Source organism: Bradysia coprophila, unplaced genomic scaffold, assembly GCF_014529535.1.
Source record: "Bradysia coprophila strain Holo2 unplaced genomic scaffold, BU_Bcop_v1 contig_232, whole genome shotgun sequence".
NCBI classification, from domain to species: Eukaryota; Metazoa; Arthropoda; class Insecta; order Diptera; family Sciaridae; genus Bradysia; species Bradysia coprophila.
The window spans coordinates 17,399,733-17,424,431 of NW_023503493.1; the positions used below are offsets into that span (position 1 = coordinate 17,399,733).

At 33.1% G+C, this 24,699-nt stretch overlaps 1 protein-coding gene and 1 long non-coding RNA gene across 5 annotated transcripts in view; one reads left to right on the top strand and one right to left on the bottom strand.

Annotated features, from left to right (window-relative positions):
• The window catches only part of LOC119077076 (calcium/calmodulin-dependent 3',5'-cyclic nucleotide phosphodiesterase 1-like), a 265,077-nt gene that overhangs the window by 138,556 nt on the left and 101,822 nt on the right, over positions 1–24,699 (bottom strand). The window contains exons 1-2 of one of the 4 annotated variants that reach the window (XM_037184232.1): positions 23,844–24,010; positions 17,664–18,146 (exon numbers count right to left, since the gene is read on the bottom strand). The exons of 1 other annotated variant lie outside the window; for it this stretch is intronic. In XM_037184232.1, the coding sequence (XP_037040127.1) occupies positions 17,664–17,817 (154 nt within the window). In that variant the 5' untranslated portion in view covers positions 17,818–18,146; positions 23,844–24,010. Of the gene's footprint in view, positions 1–17,663; positions 18,323–23,843; positions 24,011–24,699 lie in introns of those variants that run through there. 2 more of the 4 variants (XM_037184230.1, XM_037184231.1) reach the window with 2 other exon arrangements.
• On the top strand, positions 255–14,716 carry LOC119077087. Its single transcript, XR_005087743.1, has 3 exons — positions 255–266; positions 12,581–12,587; positions 14,677–14,716. It is a non-coding gene; the product is annotated as an uncharacterized LOC119077087 (long non-coding RNA).

The window sequence follows — 24,699 nt, forward strand, 5'->3', positions numbered from 1 at the left end:
TTTCTCTACGTATCGTCTGCAATGTTTTTTCAGGTTAAACATCCAAATACTTCCGAGTTATATTTCACGAACACACTAATTGTTCGTATCATGCAATGTGAGAGGGTAACAATAACAAAAGAAGGCAAGCACCGTTGACTGTTGTAGTCCTCTGTGCGCTTTTACAACATTCTAAATGTAAACTATTTCAATTATCCAATGCCAAAATATGTTTCACCTTTTTCCGATTCGGGTTGTATGGCAATTTACAAGGATTAAACTTTCTCGTTTTTTTCGTCTTTCTACTTATTTTTGATAAATTTCAACAAATGAAAATTCTTTTTGACTCAATGATTTTTGTCTTATTGCGGAAAACCTTTTTTGTGCCCAAGGGTTACATTATCCCTCGTTTTTGAAGGTTTAAATTGAAATTTACAAGAAGACGAACAGGGAAAAAAATACACCAAAGGGGATGACATTTTCTTTGCACATAAAAGTGAGATTAGTCAGAGGCAAATAAGGCAAATCTTGAAGCGAATAATTATTTAACGAAAAAAGAAAATTTTTACAGTCGGATTTGGCATTACGTGAAGGTATTTTCGGGGTATACATTTTGAGCTTAAGCTTTGAGCTGAAATTTATATGTGCGAATCGTTTCATGAGGTGATGTGAAATAATTTTTACGAGAGTAAGATTTTTTTTCTTCTTTCTTACTGCAGCACTAAAACGTGTCCATAAAAATACATCCGGAATTTTTTCTCCTCAGCAATTCTTGCCAAAAAAAAGAAGAAGTTCCTGTGAGAAGGGTTCGATGAAAAATTGCTTATTCAAATACCCAATTTCACAACACATTTAAAATAACATAATTTTTTATTCATGAATTCTCTAACTGCTTTTCCGCAGTTCGCAGCAACAATAATAAAATGAAAATGAAAACCGGATGTGTGTGCTTCGCGTACAGCAACATCGAGACGTGCGTGTATATTTGAAAAAGGGACATGTTAGAGGGAAGAGGCGAAAGCTTTTATTTTATTTTGTATATATTATAGTGTATATATATAGATAGGGTGTGCACAGTGTACTGTACACACATTTCCCACATGTAATTGTTATACGAGTGGCATATCGCAGGTGTACAATTTAATTTCGAGATCTTTATTAATTTCGTGGACATTTTTCAAATCGTTGCTCATTTCAAAGTATTATTTTATGACAAAGGGAATATAGAAGAAGTAATTACAAAATACATGTTGTATGTATGATTCAAACTCGAATGTATTTTAAAAGGGACGCATTTATATTCCTCTCAACTTTAATTGTGCTATTCAATCAATCCTAATATCTCTCTGCTAATGAAAAGTTTGTTTGTGTAGGTAACAGCAGTGTAAATTCTACTATCATACAAGAATATAGAAAGCAGAGCAAGGTAATTTTACTTATAAAGTCAATAAGACCTGAGCAATATTACTTTTAGCGTGCTGCTTTTACAACTGTTTTATTTGTGACGCTAGTTTAAAGTTGAAAGTTAGTTGTCAGAGAGGGATTCTTCTGAAAAACAGAAGACCGAAATCGGACGCATTTTCGATATAAGCACTTAAACATTTCAACTTCTCATAATTAGTCGTAGATGCTTCCGAACCCAAATAAGACCCTATATGCCCTGAAAGTACATAAAATTACCTTTCTAATGACACCCCACACGACCATGCACGTTTCGTGTACCTCGAGAAATTTCTGTAAGAAAAGTGTAAGTTTTCAGTCTTTTTTCGGTTGAAAACTTCAACTGTACATATCTCAGTGTGGATGAATTTTAAACCCAATAAGACCCTATTTGCCCCGGAAGTACGTGCAATTACCTTTCTAATGACACCCCACACGACCCTGTACGGCTGTACGTGTAACTGGAGAAATTTTTGTAAGAAAAGTGCAGGTTTTCGGTTTTCGATCACCTCACACTAGCCACAAATCACCTCACACTAGCTACAAAACCTTTGAAGAATTTTTTTGAAAGTAGTTTTGGCTTCTGGGGTCGAATACCTTACTGGGCACATATAAAAAATTCCAATAGAAAATGCGTTCGATTTCGGTCTTCTGTTTTTCAGAAGAATCCCTCAGACTAGAAATAGTTTTTGATGGCAGAATAAGCTTAAGAAAACTACTCACTTTACTGCATTTTTTATATAATTCTTATCGTCATGTCTCTACTTATTTTGCAAAGAATTTGTAACATTTTCATTCGAAGTATCGAAAATCGTTCCACAATGTTTTCAAATGTGAACAGAACTGAAGACACAATGACAGGTGTAAGGGACACGAAGTGACCATCTAATGAACGATAAAAAATATTAACGACATTTTTTTCATGATAAAAACGTAAATGAAGTGGAAACAAGATGCAAATTTGCTCGATATTAGTAGAGGTGAAGTTTCAGATTCCATCCGTTAAGCACTTTCTTATCAATTTCGCTATCTTAAAGACTTGCGTGACAATGGCGTAACGTTCGATAAAAAAATCTTTCTTAAAATATTAACTCGTAACTGCGTCACGGCCTCTGTACTACCGTGTGAAGAACATATACATCGCAGTTCTTATTTACTCTCGACAAGAAGATCGACTTTAGCGTCTGAATATTTCTACTTATTTGCAGTAGAAGGTTTATGAGCTTTTCGTGCAGGTAATCCTATTAAAAATCAAGTTACTTTGATTGTCAGTATCGATACAACGGTTGAAATGAAGACATATACCGCTGAAGCGGAACGATTATTTGCCGTGACACGATTTACTGTTTGTCGAAGGTATTAAAAACTAATTTTGGGTAACAGTGTATATAACATCCTGCAAGAGCGGTTTCGTTTAACGCAAAAAGCGTTAATGTGATTGATCGTCTGTTTGATTATTAACTAAACCACACAATTCATTGTTTCACTCGAGAAGAATCTAACGTAAGCGAAAACGGGTAAACAAAATTAGAATTCAATTCAGTGAAATAGGAACGATCAAAATTTCTACAAATTCAAAATTCAAATTTAACCCCCACATCTTTTGAATTTTCGGCATTTAATCGATTTTTTCCTTAAATAGATGTTTTATTTATAGTACAGAAAGTGGATAGATAGATAGATATATACACTGCCATTATATTATGTATAGTATAGAATAGGTACACATACAATGTACCTTTATAAACATTATTTATTACGTTGTGTACCCGTACCCGTATACATAATACATACATAGCTGGAAAGGTTATTTGGCTTAAAAACCGTAAATTATTATATCTACCCACTGAAATGTGAAATATTTTTTTCTTCTTCAGAATGAAGTCACTTCCGCAAATCATCCAATGATGATAATGATCAAAGAAAATTGAAAAGAAGAAAAAAACATGTTAATTAGTCCGTATTAGCATAGAATATCGTGTGCATGTCTACATTTACGTTATTCTGTTCATTTGTTGGTCTGGTACAGAGACGACTAAACTAAACAAAATTGTGGGAGTTTAAGTAGGTATTACAGTTCCAGAATTGCCAATTTTTGAAAATTCTTCTCTATTTCTCTATAAACAACAACAAAATAATAATGAATGAGAAAAAAGCACTCTTACTCGCAAGTGAAAAACGTTGTCGCTTCGCACGTATATATAATATCTCAAGATCAAGAATCTTACATTTTGAAACTCTTTGTAAATATACTTAAGATTTTGTGTAAACAAATTTGATTGCGAGCAAAATAATTGTGTTTGTTATTAAGAAAATAATTGCCAGTTATTTTGAGTGCGCATAGAGGTGTGGATGCAACCGAAATGTTTTTGTGGTAAACTTCTACCGAAACTTATTAAAACTATTATTAGCGCTGAACAACATGTATTGGAAACCAATTGGGTATAGCGTAATGACGAAAGAAAAATATTTTCATGGAATTCTCCGCCATTGCTTTCGAGAATGTTGCTATTAATTACGCTTACAAATGATTTTAGAATAAATATTTTTCCTGTCAAAGTAATTTTGTAAACAACTAAATGAGATTTATCGTCTGATTACGTTTTTATATGGGGTGATGGCCCACGAAAAAACGAGAGAAGAAGATAAACCTACGTACGTAGTATTTGTGTACGAATGTGTTGATGTGAAAAATGCCATGATAACATGACGCCATTTCACACTGGAAAGAGGAGGTAAGTCTGCATAGGTAAACATTGTATATATTCGTCAATTTCATTAATAGACTTTCAATTCGCACAATATACACATAACGTGGTATATTTGAACTTATGAGCCTGTTCTGTTGATTATTGCGTTGAATAATATTGAACTTTATTTTATTTCAATTCTAAATGAAAACACACTTAAGCCTAAGTTACCAGTAACTTAATATTAGCTTTTAACAAACAGCAAACTTATCGCAAAAAATCATTAGATCTGCTACTTCATTTGTTTAAGTTAATGAATGAAAGAACAACTTCAGCAGATTGCTGCGCCCACCCTATCGCATGATGTTTCATACAAAATCTATTACTTCTTTAGTTTTAAGTTACGTTTTGTCATATAATGCAGCATTACCCAAAGCTCATCGATTATTTTTACCTCGTCACTGTCGATAACATGTGATAAGACGTTTCAAAAAGCTTGTGGGAAGATGTTTAGTAGAAACAACTTTCTTAAATCCACAAGAAGGAATAATCTTTATTCATAAAAAACACTTGGTTTTATACAGCAATGTTTACACACAAATATGAAAATAAATATACAAAGTCCAATTGTCAGCTGATGATGACATACAGTGTTGCTAAACTTAAGAGGGCAGACTAGGTGTGAAGTAGGCTATATGTTGAAAAATTGGTTTTAAAATTAATGTAGACCATTTAATGAAAATCTGTTCCAGCAATTAGATGAGCAATATGTTTATCTATCTCTAAAAAATGAAAAACGATTTACAATAAGCAACAGTTGGAAGAAAACCGATTTCCAAAAAAATATTGCATAGCCTAACTTTAAGCGACGTTCATATTTTGGAAATCGGTTTTCTTCCAACTGTTGCTTATTGTAAATCGTTTTTCATTTTTTAGAGATAGATAAACATATTGCTCATCTAATTGCTGGAACAAATTTTCATTTAATGGTCTACATTAATTTTAAAACCAATTTTTCAATTACAGCCTACTTCACACCTAGTCTGCCCTCTTAATACGCATGATGAGTGCGTCCGATGTGAGTTGTGGTGCTGCCACAAGCTATTTCAAAAAAGCATTGGAAAGCAATGAAAGTAAATAGATAGGTATGGCCAAACGTTCAAATTTGTTCTAGCCGGAGCACATACGGATTTGCATGGTGCCACCTCAAGCGAACTCATTTCTAGTACAAATTTCCACTAGAAATGAGTTCGTTTGAGGTGGCGCCATGCAAATCCGTATGTGCTCCGACTTGTATGGACTGGCCATGCCTACTTATCTACTTTCATTGTTGGAAAGTGTCTTCGGTTTTTTGACTACTTACTTACTTCGCTAGAATTTTTTTTAACCACCTGTCACATTTCACTGTACCACGACAACTAGACAACTGGCCCTAGTCATAATACAATAAAACATTCTCTCAGTCTGGAAATTCTTTTCAAAGGAGTTGTTTTCAACGAATTCAATCAAGTTAAACTGTTAAGTCCCATTACTGTTACAGGAACAAAAGGAACTGTGAAGTACAAAGTTATTTCATTTAAGTTTTGATTTGCGAAAATACTTGCTGCAAACCATTCGTCTCAATCTTAAGTAACTTATAATAAACGACTTTAAATTTGTGTTCGGTAAAAGTTAGTTTTACGAAACATATGCTGCGCACTCTAATCCTAATCAACGTACAAACTTTTAGACTAATTATTCCCCGGCAATAGTGGCACGCAACTAGTGTCACTAGCAAACAATTCGTTAAAACGCCATCCATGAAGTAGAAATTTTAAAGTTAAAGCTGTTGTTCGTATGGTCGGGGAGAACAAATTAAATTCACTTTAGTAGAGCGTTTCGGATACGAACTAACAATTAATACAAATGGAAACAGTAAATTGCATTAACGAGACGAAACCGAATAGCAATCAATTGCGGACAAACTGAAATGCAGAAAATATTCAGCATTTAATCTCAATGGATATAGGAATGGAAAAAATATTCAATTGGTTTCTGCACTACATATAAACACTAATATAGTGACAGACAGCATAACAATGCAGCAGTATCTGAAGTTATCGTATCAATGTGAAATTTTAAAAAAAACACACATTTTTTAGGAATAGTATCCTGGTCATATAAGGCTTGATGGTAAAATGTGACGCAGATTATTTCGTATATTTTAATTTAATGCTTTGATAAATATTAATGTTAGAGAATCTCGGGTCAACGAATTCCTGCCGCATACACACAATTTATTTGACCTAGATGTGCATTTGTGCACGATGGGCACGATGTCATCGAATTTTTTTTCGTGCATACAATGTTCAAAAAAACCATCAGGGGCGCAGTTTGAATGAAATCTTTTTTACAGTTCCTTTCTAACAGTCTGGTAGGGATGACTGCTCTAATCATATTGTAAATGGTCTTTGTATTTTTCATTGTTCTTACCAAGTGCTTCCAAGTCCTGTACATAAATCTCCATTCACTAAAGACCCGCCTGGGGATGTTAACCAATCAAGAAATCAAATTTTATCAAAAAATTTTTATCTAGACTCAAAGTTAATTTACGTTTTACTTATGGTGGAAAATATCTTCTGCAGATGAATGTACTGAATATAAAATGAATACGAGAATCCAGTGTACTTGTGCTGTGCATCAAAGATAATATAAATCTCTTACACCCCGCAAGCAAGTTTATATTATGTGGATGGGGATCATACGACGAATGGTGAGAAAATAAATAAAAATAAAAAAATGGAAAAGAATTTTATTTCTCTGCATAAACATTGAAATGGCCACAAAACTCCATCTACGACTTCATTTATTACCATAATTTTAAATTTCCGTTTTAATAATGTTTTCTCGTTTTTACTGTGCTAAACAACCAACATCAGATAAAAATTTATAATTTAGTCCATAAAGTTACGGGAAAATTCACACAAACGAAAAAGGGTTAGCCCGAAATTGTGATTTGTTTTTCAGCGTTATAACGATGACATCAAGATTATCTACGAAATAATAAAATAATTTCAATGATTTCATCTTGAGATAGACCATGTTTTACGGCATATTGAGATTGTAATGAGTGCAGAATTATTTCGGTGTCGGATGTGGTTTTTATAGTTCGGTAGTCGATTTACTGCTAGAGTTATAAGCTAATAATTTTGAATTCATATAACATTGACCTATTGCAAAATCGTTAGCCAACAGTTTGCTATGACTGGGAAGAAGCGGTGAGATATCGATTATTGTAAAATGTGTATTGAAACTAATGAACCAACAGATTTTTATCAAGCACTATGAACTAGGTAATACTTTAAACAAAGGAGGTAGTAGATTTAATAATTATAACACGAAAAGTTTTTTATTAAATAATGTTTCAAAGCGTTTAGTTAGGACAGTGGTCGAATCTATGATTTTATCTAAATATTTCGACTGACTGAAATATAATTACTTTTACTTTTACTTCATTTGTTGTATGCTAATAGTTGACGGTTTTGATTAAAATTAATTAAGTGAAATCCAGTCAATTATTCAGTTTTCTTTTGATATAATTATCACCCTATTGACCCACATTAAAACATTAAAAATATTTAGATGATATTCCCAGTGGTCTGAAGAATGCTCGTAAATCGAATTACGGCTTCTTGCGAAGTTTTCAGATTTCTTAGAAAACATTTCGTTTAAAAAAATCATTTCTATTGAAATCACCGATTGCCACAACCCCAGATTATTGTAAAAGAAAAGAAAATGAAAACAACAATAAAGAAAAACACCTTCCTCCTTCGTGTGTTATATGTTAGATCTTTAAAAAATGGAAATGCCTCTAAACACGCTCAAGTAAGATAATATGTTCGACACGAGAAAAAAACACACTTTTATCGCATCATAAATAAGAGCTTTACATGCTTTATGCAAACATTCATAAAAATGCCAAACCAGAAATCTCTTTCCATTTCAATAATCATTGTGTTAGTCCTTTTTCATTGCGTTTAGACACTAGAGTAAAGGGATGTGTGTGTGAGAAAAAAAGGGCTTAAACAAGGCGAGCAACAAAAAAAAACGTGCCAGAAACTGTTGGGAAAAAGCTGTTTTCATCATTTAACAACCATAAAGGACACACGCAACAGAAAGTGTTTTGTATGAGATAAAGACATACGCGCGTCTTGAATTTTATGTCATTGAGATGGGATTGAGGGATAGGATTGCGGATATAGAATATGTGAAATGGAAACAACTTTCATTTTTTTTGTGTTGAGAACGGATATGTTATTGAGATCTTAGTTGAGACTTTAACAAAAGAATTTTTTATTTCTCCTTTTTATAACGAGATTATTGTACGGCATCGTGTGGTTTGGGTAAAAAGTCGACATTTTTCAAAGGGATTTTTATTTTATTAAGAAAAACTGTTTCAATTATATTTGCTACACACAACAGCAGTCCTGTCAGAATTAAGTCCTATTGTGTTTTCGGTTCGGATTTTTTTTATTTATTTTGATTCACTTGTAGCCGTAGCTTGTGTAGCATAAATCCTCAATTTGTATCGATACGATACTCAGAATATATTTTATTTAACCCGCCACAGGACTCCATCTACGTTGTATTTGGCTGATGTAAATATTATCCTGTGTGTATACCATACACACAGCTATTAGTTTCAGTCAAACCTTCTTTCCATTTTTTTTCTTCTTTCGTCTTGGTATCTGTAGTTTTGTCAGTCAAATTGAGTACAGCATTTATCATTTATTGGTGTATGGGCGGACAGAGAATTATCAAAGTATTGTCGATCTGTGATGTTTCTATTACATTAATATTGTAGGAAATAATCCGTACGAAAAACCCCCTTCATGGAGCTTAAGGTATATCTAAAATATAATATGACAAGATGACGCACCCGTCCGACAATAGATTCGTTAATGATACCATATATACAACCGAATCTTCTTCCTCTTTTTCTTCAAAGAAATTCTTTTATTAAAAATAGATTTTCCTGTTTTCGTAATTATTCTATTTTTTCTGTGGAAATCGAATCGATGGAAAAATTTTTATTAAATGTTAGAAATGTCAGAAATAATTCGTCAATAGAAACATCTTACGACATTGACCAAGTAAGTGAATCATAACAACATTAGTCTGAATATGTGCATCCGAAGTGGAAATGTTTGTGGAATTAGTGGAACCATTTTTACACAAAAAAAATATACGAGCGAGCGGAAACATTCAGATAAGCTCTTATGACTTATACTTTATGACTAGTGATGTAAAGGTTCTGGCATCCCTAGAATACTTTAACACACCAACAGTCTATGTAATGGAATAGATTTTCCCAATTTTACATTATTTTCTAATGTGAATGAACTCACAAGAACACGAAAAGAAAACTAATATTCTGAGATATTGATATGCAACACTGCGGTGAATATATTGTGCCAACTTTAAATTGCTTTAAAAGTTGACTTATTGCGTTGCAATGCGATATAACCGTTCGAAGAACCGTACAATGTATGCCTTCGACTGAGTAAATTTGGCAGAGCTCGAAAGGGAATCTGGCCAAAAAAACTATTGAATGTGTAACTTGTGGTCGATATAAGAATGGAGACGCTCGAAGCACCAAAATGGCTTTTAATTAAGTTGGATTTTTCTTTTTTTTTTATGGCACAAATTTGTCAACTTTTATTGAATTATTTAGTAATTTCGCTACAAGGACTAAAAGAGAAACTCATTTTCCATCAAACGATGATGTGATGAAACACTCTGAACAAATTTTAATTTCAACTCAACCGTTTCGAATATCTAGGCCGACTACCACAATCAGTTCTTCCTTTGTCTGTTTAATTGCATACGATTTAATGCACGGACCTCGTTTGTTTAGTTCTACTTTAAACTGAGTATACGAGAGATAGTTTCACCAAGCGCTGCTGTTTCTCTTTCTTGCATTCGGCAAAACCATAGCCCCATTTTGAAAACAATCAAAATTAAAACAAAAACATTCTCAAACAGACTTATAAACACAAAAGAATTTCGTACTTAATCTTGGCATGTTAGTCATCCGTTGTGAGTTTTCAACAAGAATTTAATTCATATCAAGATGATATATTTTCCGCTTCAGACGACAAGCACTATTATACACGCATACTTATAAATTTACTCGCAATTTTCGAGCTATGTAGGACACAGTGCTGTGTCGTATTAGTAGTCGAACTGAGCACTTCACATTCATTTATAGGAAAACAAATTGTGGAATTATATTTCTTGGGAGTGTTGTACATTAGGTTGGTTCAATTACATCAGTTTTTCGCTTTTTGGGTCTATGTATCACAGATCTGATAAGCGAAAGGAAATTGATAGAATTATCTCTTTCAGTAATTTCCAAATCCAAGGAGGGTGGCTGAATTACAATGGGCAAACTATAGCCTCGGAGAGTTGTATTCGAATGGTGTAGTAATATGATCAACTTCACTATCAGATAAAATTGTTCATCTCAAATTCTAGAGAGCTTACTGACCAAATTAAGAATTTTCGTTGCGATATTTTTGTCAGTTAAATTTTAATCGAATGATTTTCACATAATTAATAAATTATTGGTGCTAAGCAGCTGCATCTCAATACTTATGGGTCACACGCTCAAAATTTATAATCGTCGTGTTCTTGAACGAAATCGAACATTTTAAAAGGACAATGCTTCAAAAACGAATCAGTGAAAATTGTAGAACTCTGCGACAAAGGAATAGTCTCCCTGTAATATCAATACGCTACAGTACGAACTACTTCCATCACATGTCCTCCATCAACTGAAATTGCTATAGTAATCAATCATACGGCTTTTCGTTGGCCATTTGTATGTGATTAAATGCTTTATTGGGACGAATTGTTTTGACTCAAAACAAAGTTCAGAATTCATTAAAACTGAATGTTTCCATGGAAATGAGATCTCATCTGAAAAGTGTCTTTTGAACCACCTTACTAGTTCATATATCTGATTTACAGCAGCTGTACAGCTGGTGTTTTGAAAAATAAGTTTCGGTGCATAAAAATTGTATAGTACACAAAGAACATGACGAAAGTCTGCAATGAAATTTCCCATCGGAGCGAAAGATGTTCCACTATATAATATGTAAGTAATTTTTCCTAGCATAATTCAATTTTCTACAACGACTGCGGTACCGTTTATATGTCACAGGTTCAGCTGTAACTTATTAACTTTTCAAAAGACAGCTAAAAGTTGCATAAGTAATTTGCTTTCCATCCGACACAAGACATATAATAAGCAGCCAATAAAGTTTTATAGCAGAAGTGCAGAAGCTGTTTCATGATTATCTCGAATTTCCTTGCTCGGACAGTAGCACACACTATTTTATCATTTAAAAAGTCATATGCTTCTTCGTTACTTTCGTTTATTTTCCTATTTATTCCCGACAGACTTTTGAAATCAATGAAAATCACTCCAAAATGTAGTTTGAAAATCTGACTTCCTTATTATTGCTTACTGGCCTAAAAATTTATCGATTTCAAATTATGAAAGCATTCAACCGTTTAAACGTGTTATTTTTCATGAAAGTGTCGATAAGTATGTTGAAACGATGTTGGGTCGCTAAGTACAAGTCCAAATACAATTCAAAAGCAATTTCAATCAAAACATAAAACACGTTATTATCTATAAACTAAAGACATTGCTGTACGTATGTACATCGATAGACGTTTTTCGTTCTATATGTTTCACAATAGTCAGTGTTAAGACAGTTTCAGGCTTATTTCACGTGACCTTTGACCTGACCATGATCTCTTGGCATCGACAACAAAACGAAAACATAATTGTATCCATTTGTGTGCGAGAGAGAGAGGGGTTTAAGCGACAACATATTTGTGGTTTGTAAATGATTTTCCAATTTATTTGTTGATCACGCACTGTCGGACGACTGCATTGGTAATGAAATTACATTTTATGCTGTAGGGACGACGGGTTTACCAGAATCAATTCAGAATTTGAACAATTTATTTGGAGCTATCATGAGCTGAGTTATGGTGTACAGGCAGAGGTAGTGAAATTTCAGCATGAATTTGCTTCACCTGGTTTTCAGCAACAATCAAAACAGTGTATGCTTGTTTATACGGTATATAGTAGTTTTGATTGGCTGTGGAGCAGCTGACAAACAGCTGAAGCAAATTCATGTTGTTCCTCTAACTGTATCAAAAAACGATTTAATCGTTAGCTGTGCACTCATGCAGCGACATTTAGTTTATTGATTTTAGATAAACCACAATGTACATTAATGTTTTATTTACTGAAACTCTAACAGTCGAGCTATCTTCCATCGTCAGGTAAATTAAACGAATGTGATGACTTGTACGCATTAAAATTATGCAAATTTTTGTGTATACAGACTATCATAAGTTAAGGATACCCCACACTAGTTCATCAAAGATATATGTACACATCAAATGTAGAGAGTATAGGTTGTCATCACCAAATCGATTTAGTACATAGTTTAGCTTATAATTTCCCAAAAGTTCATTTGATTGAATTCGTGTTTGTTATCGAATAACTTTCCAAGCTGCATGAAGTTAGGAGTAGATATATTTGTTTGCACTGGTTGTGTGGGATATTTGCAACCTTTTCATACATCCTACGGCGTTATTCTTGCTTTGATTACACTATAAACGGTGTTCAAACAAACATTGCAAATATAATTCGTTTTATGGTTTATTTGATAGGATTAAAGTATCTGCGCGGATTATTTTGACGGAAAATTTTATTGAAGAATCGGTTCACCGCATGATACCAACGTTATTCAGTCTTTGCTCAGAGTAATAGCTATAAGTATGCAAATTAACGATCATCGACATTTCGTGCAATTTTAATCGCAGTTTTAGTGGACTAATGCAAAGATCTGCAAATCTAATTTTTCGGTTTTGCGGACACACAGTCTGTTAGTCTATTTGACTTAACGTGAACATACAATTTGTTATGGATTCAGCCCTCATTACTTTTGTTTTCGTTGATAAGGTACAACTTTTCACATCAAATATTTCTAGGACTGTGCAGGTACAGTGGCATCTCGCGGGGCGAGAATTGGTTCAATGTGTATCAATGAGATGCGTGTTATACCCCAACCTAGATAGTCGCTTTTTCACTTCTTTGGCAATAAAGTCAAATTAAATTGCTTCTATTCTTCACCCCTTAACCTAAAAACCGTACAAAGAGAAATCGCTACCAAATTTGAGATACACCTTCTAATTTGCCACCTGCACAACAGACAGTGTCAGGTACAATTTACCTATGAAACGAATACTTTTTATGGCATCGTTAAGTTTTACGATATTAATTAATAATCCTTTGAATGGGATGACGTAAGTCACCTTTGTATCCCGTGAAACATCTCCAAATATTAACGATGAACAATTTTCGTTTGCAAAAACATTTCATGCGGAAGAGAAACTTATTGCTCGCACAAAACCACACTGTAAACAAATTTATTAAATTAACGGAAATCCACACGTTCTCCATAACAAAAGCACATTTTCACGTACCTCATCATCATAATATAATTATAACGAGGCGCGCATACAACTTTTACCATTCATGTTTTGTGGATGAGCAAAGAAAAAAAAAATGTTTCATGTTCGCTCCGTGGTAGAAACAAAGCTCTCAATAAAAAGAAATATTTAATGTTCAATAAAAATAGAAATAAAAATGAAAAAAAGCAGAAATGTTCGATCTCTTCAATTTAGAATCAATTTTTTTCTTTTCTTGTTTGTTTAGTATTAAGACTGAGCTCCATCAGCGTAAATTTTTAATTAAGCGATGATGTCGTTACGATTTTAATTTGTAAAATGTTTGTACGTGTCTCGATATTATTTGGGAGATGCGGGAATTCGTAATATGAACGAAATAAGCATTCCAAATATGGATAAGCCCGTAATTTTGAAAAAGAGAATTTGCGTGATAAAAGTTTAATAACCCACGTTCATACAAAGCAAAACTGTGTAGCAACGCTGATTTTCCGAATATGTCAAGCAGTCGCTTCAGATGCTTCATATTTTAAATTTATTTTTGTGTATTTACAATTGCATTGCTTCACAGTGTTTTATTTAAGACAATTACAAGTTTTGAACCTTATTATTGAACACCTTAAATACTCTTGTTTGTTTGTTTACTTTTAAAATGGTACGTCGAAAAAACACCCAACCAAACACATCTGAAGAAAACACAATTTTAGTTTTATCAGAGTTTTAAAAGTCATCGATGCTCCCAATCCATTAAGTGATTCCAAGTCTATGATATTTTAGCGTAAAATTTGAATTCAATTTATTTAAATTTTGTGGCAAAATATCGACTGGTGACATCAATGAATTTTCTCAAAAAACTGTCAAATGTGTTTTTTTTAGAATGAACCAATTGTAATTGACGCATGCTACAGCAAGAAACTATCTAATGGGTCGTTCTTCTCTAAATCCCGCACTGTCTAGCACCGAAGCAGACTTTAACGTCACTCAAATAGAGGGCTGAAACGATCAAAGTTGGCTATTGTTTTCCATACAATAGATCAAGTCCAAGGTTATTCGAAATGTCAAAAATCATCCACAGAGAACCCTAACCTCAACGTATGTGCAATGAAAATGAGCAGGCACTTTGCTCATGTTTGAAGATAGAAACAAATGTTTGAATGGTTTTCATGGTTTTCTTGTAAAATATTGAGCTTAAACACTTACGCCATTAAAAAAACAATGATAATTTCACCTTTTATGCATTGGAAATCTGTTAAATTAAACGTTTTTGTAGATCTGGACAAAACAGAAATTTAACGGCATCTCAATAATTTCATTTTTTTTTCACCGAGTTGAGGTTAGGGTTCTCCATGGATGACGGTGCAGTTGTGAGTGTTCGGATTTACAGTTACTCAGACTTGATCTATGGTTATCCAATTTTTTTTTTTAAATAGGCATTCTAATTGAGTGATGTCAAAGTCAGCTTGACAGTCCATAACGAAATATATAGAGAAATAAGAAATTTAGAAAAAGACGATCATTTACAGACTGTATGAAAACGATTCCTTAATTTGTCTAAACTACACATCTTAATTTTTGAGGATAACGTTGAAGATTGAAGACGAAAAGACGAAAAATTTCGAACCTTTTCCGTTTCTTCTATTTTGTTCAATTTTATATAAACGCAATGTCTTATTTCATCGATTCCCGCAGCTCTTGTGCAATTGAAAATTAACGAACATTTTTTTCTGATATTACGTGATCCTATTTCTGCTACACAAAGTTCAATTGAAAATTTCATTCGATAAATATTCAGCGTATTATACTTATCTAGATATCTAGCGGTTTGCTGGGGGATAATTTAAAACGTTTCACGTTTTTAAATTAAATGATGAACTAGAAATGAATTCGTATGTATATAGTAAACGGATCAATCGTTATGGTATTATTAATAGTACCTATATATTGATGCATTCAGATCTCACTATTCAATATCACACAAAGGAATTTACCAGTCATTATGGTACGACAAGCTCTGTGGTTGGTATATACGTGATGAAGGATGGTTGGGTAAAGCAGTAATGTAATAAATACAATAACGGAAAGTTCAATGTTGAATTAAATTCGAGTGTATTGCTTCATCACACCGCAACAACAGCAAGCACCTAATCAGCTCAAAGCTATTATGCAATTGGTTTCATTGTATTGACGTTATAAAACATCAATTGATAGTTGCCAAAATTAACAATTCTCCAAACTATCTATTTTCTTAACTACTACCGGACACTGTAGCCACTGTATCTCCATTAACTGGAATAGCCACTTAATGCTTGAAATGAATGGGTAATTTTATTGCTGTTCCAAACATTCGGAATAATTTCGAAGTTTCGACTGTACCGCAATTATTTTTTTAACATTGAATGTTCTCAAAACAGAAATTCTGCAGTGTAACTGTGTAAGCTATCTGTTATCTTAATTTAAAGCGAACTTGTGGTAAAGAGAATGGAAACGAACTAATGAAGAGGACCACAAACGGAAAATATGAAGTGAAGTAAGTTTTGATAAGTATGAAACACTCAAGTCGAAAACAGAGACTGATCTCCATACAACCATAATGAAAATAGTATTTAGAGCGGTCCATTGATGCAACGACGATTTATTTATTTTTTAAACAAAAATGAAAAACCTTCTGAGAACGACTTGTAATTTAATTTGTTTGAAAAAAAAGAAAGGATTTTGTTGGCGATGGTACTGATAATACGACCCACCCAGAATCCACAAACATAGTACTATGTATTACTTAGTACAAATGCTTCGGAATTGTGAAATTGCTTGTGAATCTCTTTGCTTTAATATACAATTTGTTTGTCACTTTATACGACTGCCCTAACTAATGCGAAACTTGTGTAACACATTTGAACTAAAAAAATTTGTATTTTGGATAATGTAAGAATGTTAATACGTTACATTATGGCAGAAAGGTCAACTAAATATGTAAAGGGATTGTATATTATAATCTAATAGATTAGCCTAACGGACTGTGAAGTATAAACGAAATTACTGCAGAGAGTACAATAACAAAAACACTTTGATACCACCGAAATGGCTCCCATATAGAGTCAGAACTCCTCCCATTATGAATCTTTCAAAATTAAAATTTCCTTTTGCTTTATTTAAACCCAAATTCCATTTTGAACAGAGATATATAATGGCTAACCACACAACTAATCTAATACAATGTCCTGGGTGTTGGTTATAAGGGTGCCAACACAAAAAGAGCGAAATTCGTGTGAGATGGGCTTTGGTAGGTTTCTTTTTTCCATGCTTTTCGTTCTTCTTCTTTTTTTGGTCGACCGTACGATCCTCTGCAATATTACGACTAACCTCACAATTTAACCTCAACCAGAAATTATCTCGGCTCATTACTTCACGGCGTACAGTGGATGTTCTTAAAGCAATTTTTTTTTCATCTTCTCCTTCGTCTTTTAAAACATTTTATCATTCTGTTTTGTGGAAATTTATTCATAATCGTTTGATATATACTATGCATACATATATACAACCTAACACGTCCCATCATTTCTCTCGTTTACCCACATTCCATTCAGAAAATAATAAATTTTTTGATAAATTGCTGAAACTAGATAAGATGCGGTTAAATGGCATTTAGCATTCGTGAAACGTCTATGTAGATTGAACGACGTTATTATATGTATAGTCAAGTCAACATAAAGACTATAAAAAAATTTGGCACAACCGGCAGTAAGATAGTACGTAAATGTATGCGGCACTGTAGATAATATTTCATGGATCATTAGATTCGGTAATAAAAAGAGGGAAACAAAAGCTTTCCCGAAAAAAAGACGGCAACGTCTGTGAGGCCTACTCAACGTTATTGAATTTTAAGTAAATGGTGAGCTTTAATTCAATTTATATGTGTTATAGTACGGTATATTGAATGTAGTTCGCCTGTTCCAGCTAAATATAAAATAGTATTTTCTACACAGCATGACTAAGAAGAAGAAGCAAAGTGTTATCACTCACCTATTGTATATGTTTGCCCATCAATTTGAAATGTAGCACTTTTACATTTTTTGAATAACTTTGCGTTGAAACCGACTGGTGGTGGTACAGTGGGTGGTTTTTTAAATTCGTTTGATGGCGTTGATGACCGTGACCTATTTGGCGGTATTGACATTTTTATGCAGCCATAAATTGTTTTTCATTTCAGCATTTATTTCTTGCGTCCAATTCACAATTTTCCAACGTTTCCAACAATAACAGAATGTGTGAAAGCTTTTTTGTTGTACGTTTTCGAAATCGATTACTCTTTATCGCATATTACACCAATAAAATCCACTTTTCGATAAAAAGATTTTTTTTTTGTAGATTCCAACCGATTTTATTTCATCGAAAAAACGTTACACATTTTTGTACGACTCTGCAATCACTCATTATCAATTTAGCGTTAAGTAATTTTCGAGTTTAAAACATTTTTTTTTTTGCTTCAAATTAGGTGTAAGCTTTCTGTCGGGAAAAAGTGTCAGGTTGCTTTAATTTATTTGTCTCATCCGTCTACCCGGCTTTATCATCATGCTTCGAAAGAGTAAAATAATGCAAAAAGACAAGTACGATTTTGGTGTATATAATGAAACGGAACACACAATACCAGATGGGCTCTCATCTATTCTTTATGTTTTCCTATAATTATTGAGGTGCGGGCGTTGTTTATGTATTATTAGATTGTATTTTTAGTTTGTTTAGGATAATGATGTGTCCCGTGAAATGGTATTTGGCAGGTGAGGGAGAGGCATTTTTAACGTAAGTGGATTAAATAAAGGGTTGAGAATGGAATAGCTACTCATGTGCTCATTAAGCTTGTTAAGTGCTTTTAAGATGGAAATTAAAATTTGCAGCAAATGATACGCTGAACATTTTGGCGAAACGGAAATGTTTTCCAACACAAAGTTTGACCAGAAAAATCAATAGCTTGAAATATTTGTGGACGAGCCGACGAGCCGAGTCACGCATTCATTTTACAAAAATTGCTTTCAGTGGACAAGCAACTGTCGTGAAGTTTATTGAACTGAAATAAAATTTGTATTCATAAATCCTATCCGCACACTCATCCAACAATTTTGTGGGTGTACAAAATTATTTGTTGCGAGAGGATACCAATCTGATCGAATGAAATGTTATTTTTTTTAAAAATTTTGTGCTCAATTCCATTTCCTCATCACTTGTTGTTACACGATTTTATTTTATTGACGCGGGTACATCCTTCTATAAGGATTCAATTCGAAACATTATAATCAACATTTCACGTATAGAGTAAATCGTATAAATATAACAAGTATTAGTATTGTTTGATGATGACGCTTGCGACACTTCAATTACATAGAGGACTGACCTACTTTCGATGAAATAATACAAATTCACTTCATGAAAATGATAGAAAGTTTCCGTTTTACTTTTCACATTTTTCTACAGTTGTACAATGAAAGCCTTTCCATCTTTTGTTTGAAAAAAAAAATCCCGTTCTCAATTCGCATTTCAATTTCTCTATCCGTATAATGTAGGAGGAAAATCTAGTTTCATTTTAATTCGAAATGCTATTATTTCCAACTGTTACGACAGACTGCCTTCATATGTTCATATGCCGTATACATAATCAATAACCTGTGACCAAGCCTATAATCTAATACTTATCGCCCTCATGAATACTGAAAAGTTCTTCGTAGACATTTTTATTCTGTTTACTCATTTTCCACATATTTTTTTCTTAGAACGCAAGATTCGAGAAAAATAAATGAAAAGTAGGGAAAGAGTCAGTCGATAAAACAATGTGTAGCTCGCCGCATAATTTGAGATACAACTTGGAATAATATTGAGCCACGTTTATTGTGCAAATAAATTAAATCAAAATTGCTAGAGATCTCGAGATTTTATCATATTTCGTAAATGAAGTCTGAAGAGAGAACATTTTAAAATGCGAAAACGTTGTTGTTTCAAGTCATATTTTTAATCTCATGAAGTAGCAAAATTGAAAATAAAAACATCGAACACATTTTATTGGAGGAAAAAAGCACCCGTAAACAGTCTATGAATAACATTAGGAATATTAAATGTACAGAATGCAGGAAGAAAATAATTCTTTTGAAAGAAAATCTTCTGACGAGAAAACAAAAGAAAAACTCGACAATAAAAGTGGCTATTATGGAAAGTTGTTTTTAATTGGTACTAAGATTTTATTATGATTCTGGTTGTGAGCGCTTTTTTCATAAACTCTTAGCGCAATAAATTTATTTTTTACAATGTTGGTGGAGCACATAAAAAATTTTCCCATCGACACGGCCGAACTTGAAAAGTTGAAAATAATAAAGTTGAGAAATTTAGTGAAAAATCAGCCGGATTATTTACGCTATGTACTACTTTAGACCGAGAGCTTGTGTATATATCAGTACCTTATAAGGTCAAGTCTTCACTTTTATTATGAAAAACATTTGTTCCATTTAGCCATTTCCATTTTTAGCGCTAGGATAGCAATCGTAAAAAAATTCGAATTGATGTCAAAATGAAGCTGTTGGTCGGAGAACGAAATCGAAAAATCAATTTTTTGGGACATGCACTGAGTGCATGAGTATCGGATAGCACAATAAGGTTGCAGTTTCAAATAGGTTTAACATCTTGATCTTATGAAACACTGATTCAACCAGGCTCTCAATGTACTTTCCTGAGTTGAATGTTTTAGCTCAGATTACTTTATTGCCCAATGTGTAACAGCCTAAGTTAAAAATTTTTAATTCTGTACATTTAATGTAACATCTTTGATCTAAGACTTAATTTTTTACGACATAAAATTATTTTTTAAGAGGACGAGAACGGCTTCCATTAATCAAAATTATGTGAACATGACGGATTTTCTCTTTAAATTTTTTTTTTTTTTTCTAAAGTGAGCGTTTTATGTTTTTCTCTTTTCAATTTTCCAGCAAAATAATTTACTGTTATTGCTTGCTTACTGTGCACATTGAGCTTTTCTTTTTCGTTTATACATACCCAAAAGCAAAAGGCAAAAATCTGCAGGATGTTATTACTGAGACGCATATATACATATCTTGGAAATCACAATTTATAATAACACAATCTAAAGTTGTTGTAATGTCTTGGTTATTAAATACGACATCACAAAAGAAAAAAATTCTAAGAGAAAAAAAAATGTTTGAAGAGCTGTTATCAGCTACTTGTGTTTTATATATGCTCCCCACAATATGCCCGTATACATAATACGACAACCGAGTTCTGTACACATTTCTTTATATGTAATTTGAGCACCGGAAAAATATTTATTTGCAAGATAAAAAGTGAAAGGAGAATGTTTGTTCTTGTCATCTCATCTTTTTCCCAATGTTTCGAGGGATTCGGATTCACAAGAGGCGTAGAAAAATAAAATTTATTAAAAATATAAAACAGAATTGATAACGCAGCAAACTAAGGCGAATTGAAAAAAAAAATTGTCCTCCAGGGATGATATGGGATGGTACAGGAAGGCATATGTGTGTTTTTACTTCTGCTTTCCGATTTTATTTTCAAAATTTCTAATTTTTCAACAGATATACAGCCTAGCATAATTTATGTAAGGGACCGTCCATAAATGACACGTCCACCGTTTTTTCGTGGACAACGTTCCCACTCGTTTACGATTTTCAAATAAAAATTTTACCATGGCGTGTCACACTTGGCCAGAACCATCTCCCCAATTAAAGTGAACGTCATTTATGGACGACGACACCCTTCATGAAATATTTATGATATTTTTTTTAAATTGATTCGCCGTGAAGCGTTTTCAGGTATACAACAAGCAATGAAGAGTAATCCTGCTTATGATCGAAAAGAAATTCAATGCTTGAAAACTCAAAATTGTAGCTTTACTACTGTACATTGTGAGCATACAAGTTAAAAGCACGAAACAAAAATAGAAATTTTATCGTTCAAAATTTCTCATATAAATTCCATATTTTTGCAGCGTTTTCGTAATTGACAAATAAATCCCTAAATACAAATCCTGGATATTGCAAAATTATTCTGAATATCGAAAAAGATTCTGCTGTTATTGCATTTGGGAATGGAGATACCTGGTTGTGAAAATAAGCAAAAAAAATGTATTTTCCTTGGAATGAAGCAATTTGCGAGTGAAGCAATTTCTTGCCATTAAAAATTGGCTATTTTATTCAGAACAGCATCGTGAGTTTTTCGGGATCGATTCACATTTTAATTGTTTACCATATCCATTCACCATTAATCACTACCCTGGTATTAAGCTCTACAGTTAACAATTTGTTTGTCGAATAAATATTTATTAAGAGAGCTTTGTGAGCAGAATTTATGTCTTAGACTTCATTTAGCAGATTTGGAGTTAATAGATTAATGGAGAAATGTAAAAAAATTCAATAAGAAGGAAGGACTTACTGATTTAAAGTGTTCGCAACATTTTATAGTCTGCGAAATTATCGCCCATTTAAACTTTTAAGAGACGCCAATCATTTCAGACTTTTGAACTAGTTGCACAAAATTCTAAGGAAATTTTCCTTTCACAAATTTTGCAACTACTTCAGGCGATCTTACGGTTATGTTGGCGGTTATGTCCGTCTGTGGTATGATTGGATTGTTTAAATCACAATGACACTAAACTTTACTCTTTCAGAAATAGGCAGCTATATGCTACAGGGCCTACTTTTTAGAAACTTTTAGAGAAAATCGAGAAAATCAAGAAACTTTGAGAAATTCAAGAAACTTCGAGAAATTCAAGAAACTTCGAGAAATTCAAGAAACTTCGAGAAATATTTCTTGAATTTCTCAAAGTTTCTTGATTTTCTCGAATTAGAGAAATTTCAAGAAATTCCAGAAAATTCAAGAAATTCGAGAAACTTCGAGAAATTCAAGAAATTTCAAGAAACTAATTTCTCGAGTTTCTTGAAGTTTCTCGAATTTCTCGAATTCGAGAAATTTTAAGAAATTCGAGAAAATTCGAGAAAATTCGAGAAATTTCGAGAAATTCAAGAAATTAGTTTCCAAAAAGTAGGCCCTGATATGCTATCGACCTCGATGACGAGGCCTGTGTTGTAGCAAAACGTATGATAACACAATTGAAGTAGAAGATTTGGAATCCAACACCAGAATGGCAAACTGTATGCTAACACAATGGAAGTAGAAGATTTGGAATCAAACACCAGAATGTGATATTTGATTATTGAAAGGACTCGGAGGCCGGGGACTTTTTGTGCCATTATCGCCATGGCCTGATGAAATGCGATAATTTCTTAACTGCCACCGCATCGAAAAATTCAAGACATCGTAAAATGCACCGACATGTACCACAGATCGAAACAGAGTCGAGACCAATCGCTAAACAGATCTGATCTCATTTCGCTCAAAAACCTTTCAATCATGGACACAGTCGCAAAGCTAAACGAACCATTTCGAAACTTTAAATTTTAAAAATTCTGTCCGTTCGAAAGATAAAGTGAATAAAGTAACCCAACTTTGTCGTCTTATAAGTTTTCCATTTATGAACGTACACAATGGGAAGAAGCTAAGTTAATATCCCCATTCACTACTCAAAATATGGAATGCCTTTAGCATAAATAAATTTAAATTAATGCGAGAAAACCCCACATATATGCGTGTTCACTGTTCAAAGAGACTGATCTTAAACCAAAATATTCAATGTAGTCGTTCCGTGAGTACCTAAGTTTCAAAAATTTAATAATCTCTCATTGCCTCGTTTACATATTTCTATTGAAATTATTCAACGACACATAGATTATGAATGTTTAAGGCACCCGAAAATGTGCTGTTTAAATGTTATCACCGAAAAAATAGGCATAACGCGAAAAAATATTCATGTGAGAATATTGCCAGCCTTTCCAGAATTTATTAGCATTCCAAGAAGAGTGCCAAAGAATTTGTTATACGCGTCTTATTATGATTTTCCCATTTTCACCCGCACATTGCATCATTTAATTTCATATGCACATACAATTAGGCGCAATAAAAAAAAGAAAACATTTTTTAATCATAATCAGATGGCAGTAAAGTGAGTCCTGTTTCATAATTTGATTATCACTTCATCGTCTTAGGGTTATACATTTGAACTGAAAAGAATATCATCGGCGAAGCTAATTTTTTAAATTACAAAAATGAAAGTTCAGCAAGGTAAATACGCACATTGACGATTTCAAGTGTCAATTATGATTTTTACTATTTACTGAAGCACACCACTTCACACTTCAACAAAAATGACAACAACAAACAAATATTATTTTTGTTGAAAAATCAGAACCAACAAACGATACAGGTTATTTTCGTCTATCTCACGTGTACGTTTAAAACGATACTGAGATGAGAAAATCCATGTTTGTACACTGGAAATACGTCTGACCGAATCGAGCGAATAACGACAGCAAAATGTGCACGAAGAAAATTTTACCATGGAAAATCTCTCGCCAAATTTTATGCGACATGGAAAACGGTTTCGTATACTGGCGTGAGTGAAAAAAAAAACATCGTCGAGTACAATGGTAGTGAGTATATATATGTTGAACATATCGCCGATATATGAAGAGAGTATGAATTTTGAAAAGCGTTGGTCGAAAGGAAATTATATCGAAATTGTGTTAACTGTCGATGAATTAATAAATCATTTTCAAGGAGGTGTTACAACGAGACAACCAGAGAACGCTAACAATAAATCGAATAATACTTCTTTCTGTGTACAATAATTGTGTGTATGTCATAAACTATATACTACGTATATAACAACACTAAGACAGTAAGTACAGTAATCTTTGGGATAAAAAAGCACAGAAACTGCTGAATCGATTTCTGAGTTTATTACAACCCAAATCCATAATACTTTTTTGTACATCGCATTCATTTTCCCCCGGTTGATTAATGCGGTTCACAAATTAAATTTTCATGCAAATAACAAGTTTGATAAAATGAAATACCAAAGACTGAAAGAATTTTATGCAAAACATCCTGCAGGCAGATATTATGAGAAAAATAAAAATTACCAATTGAT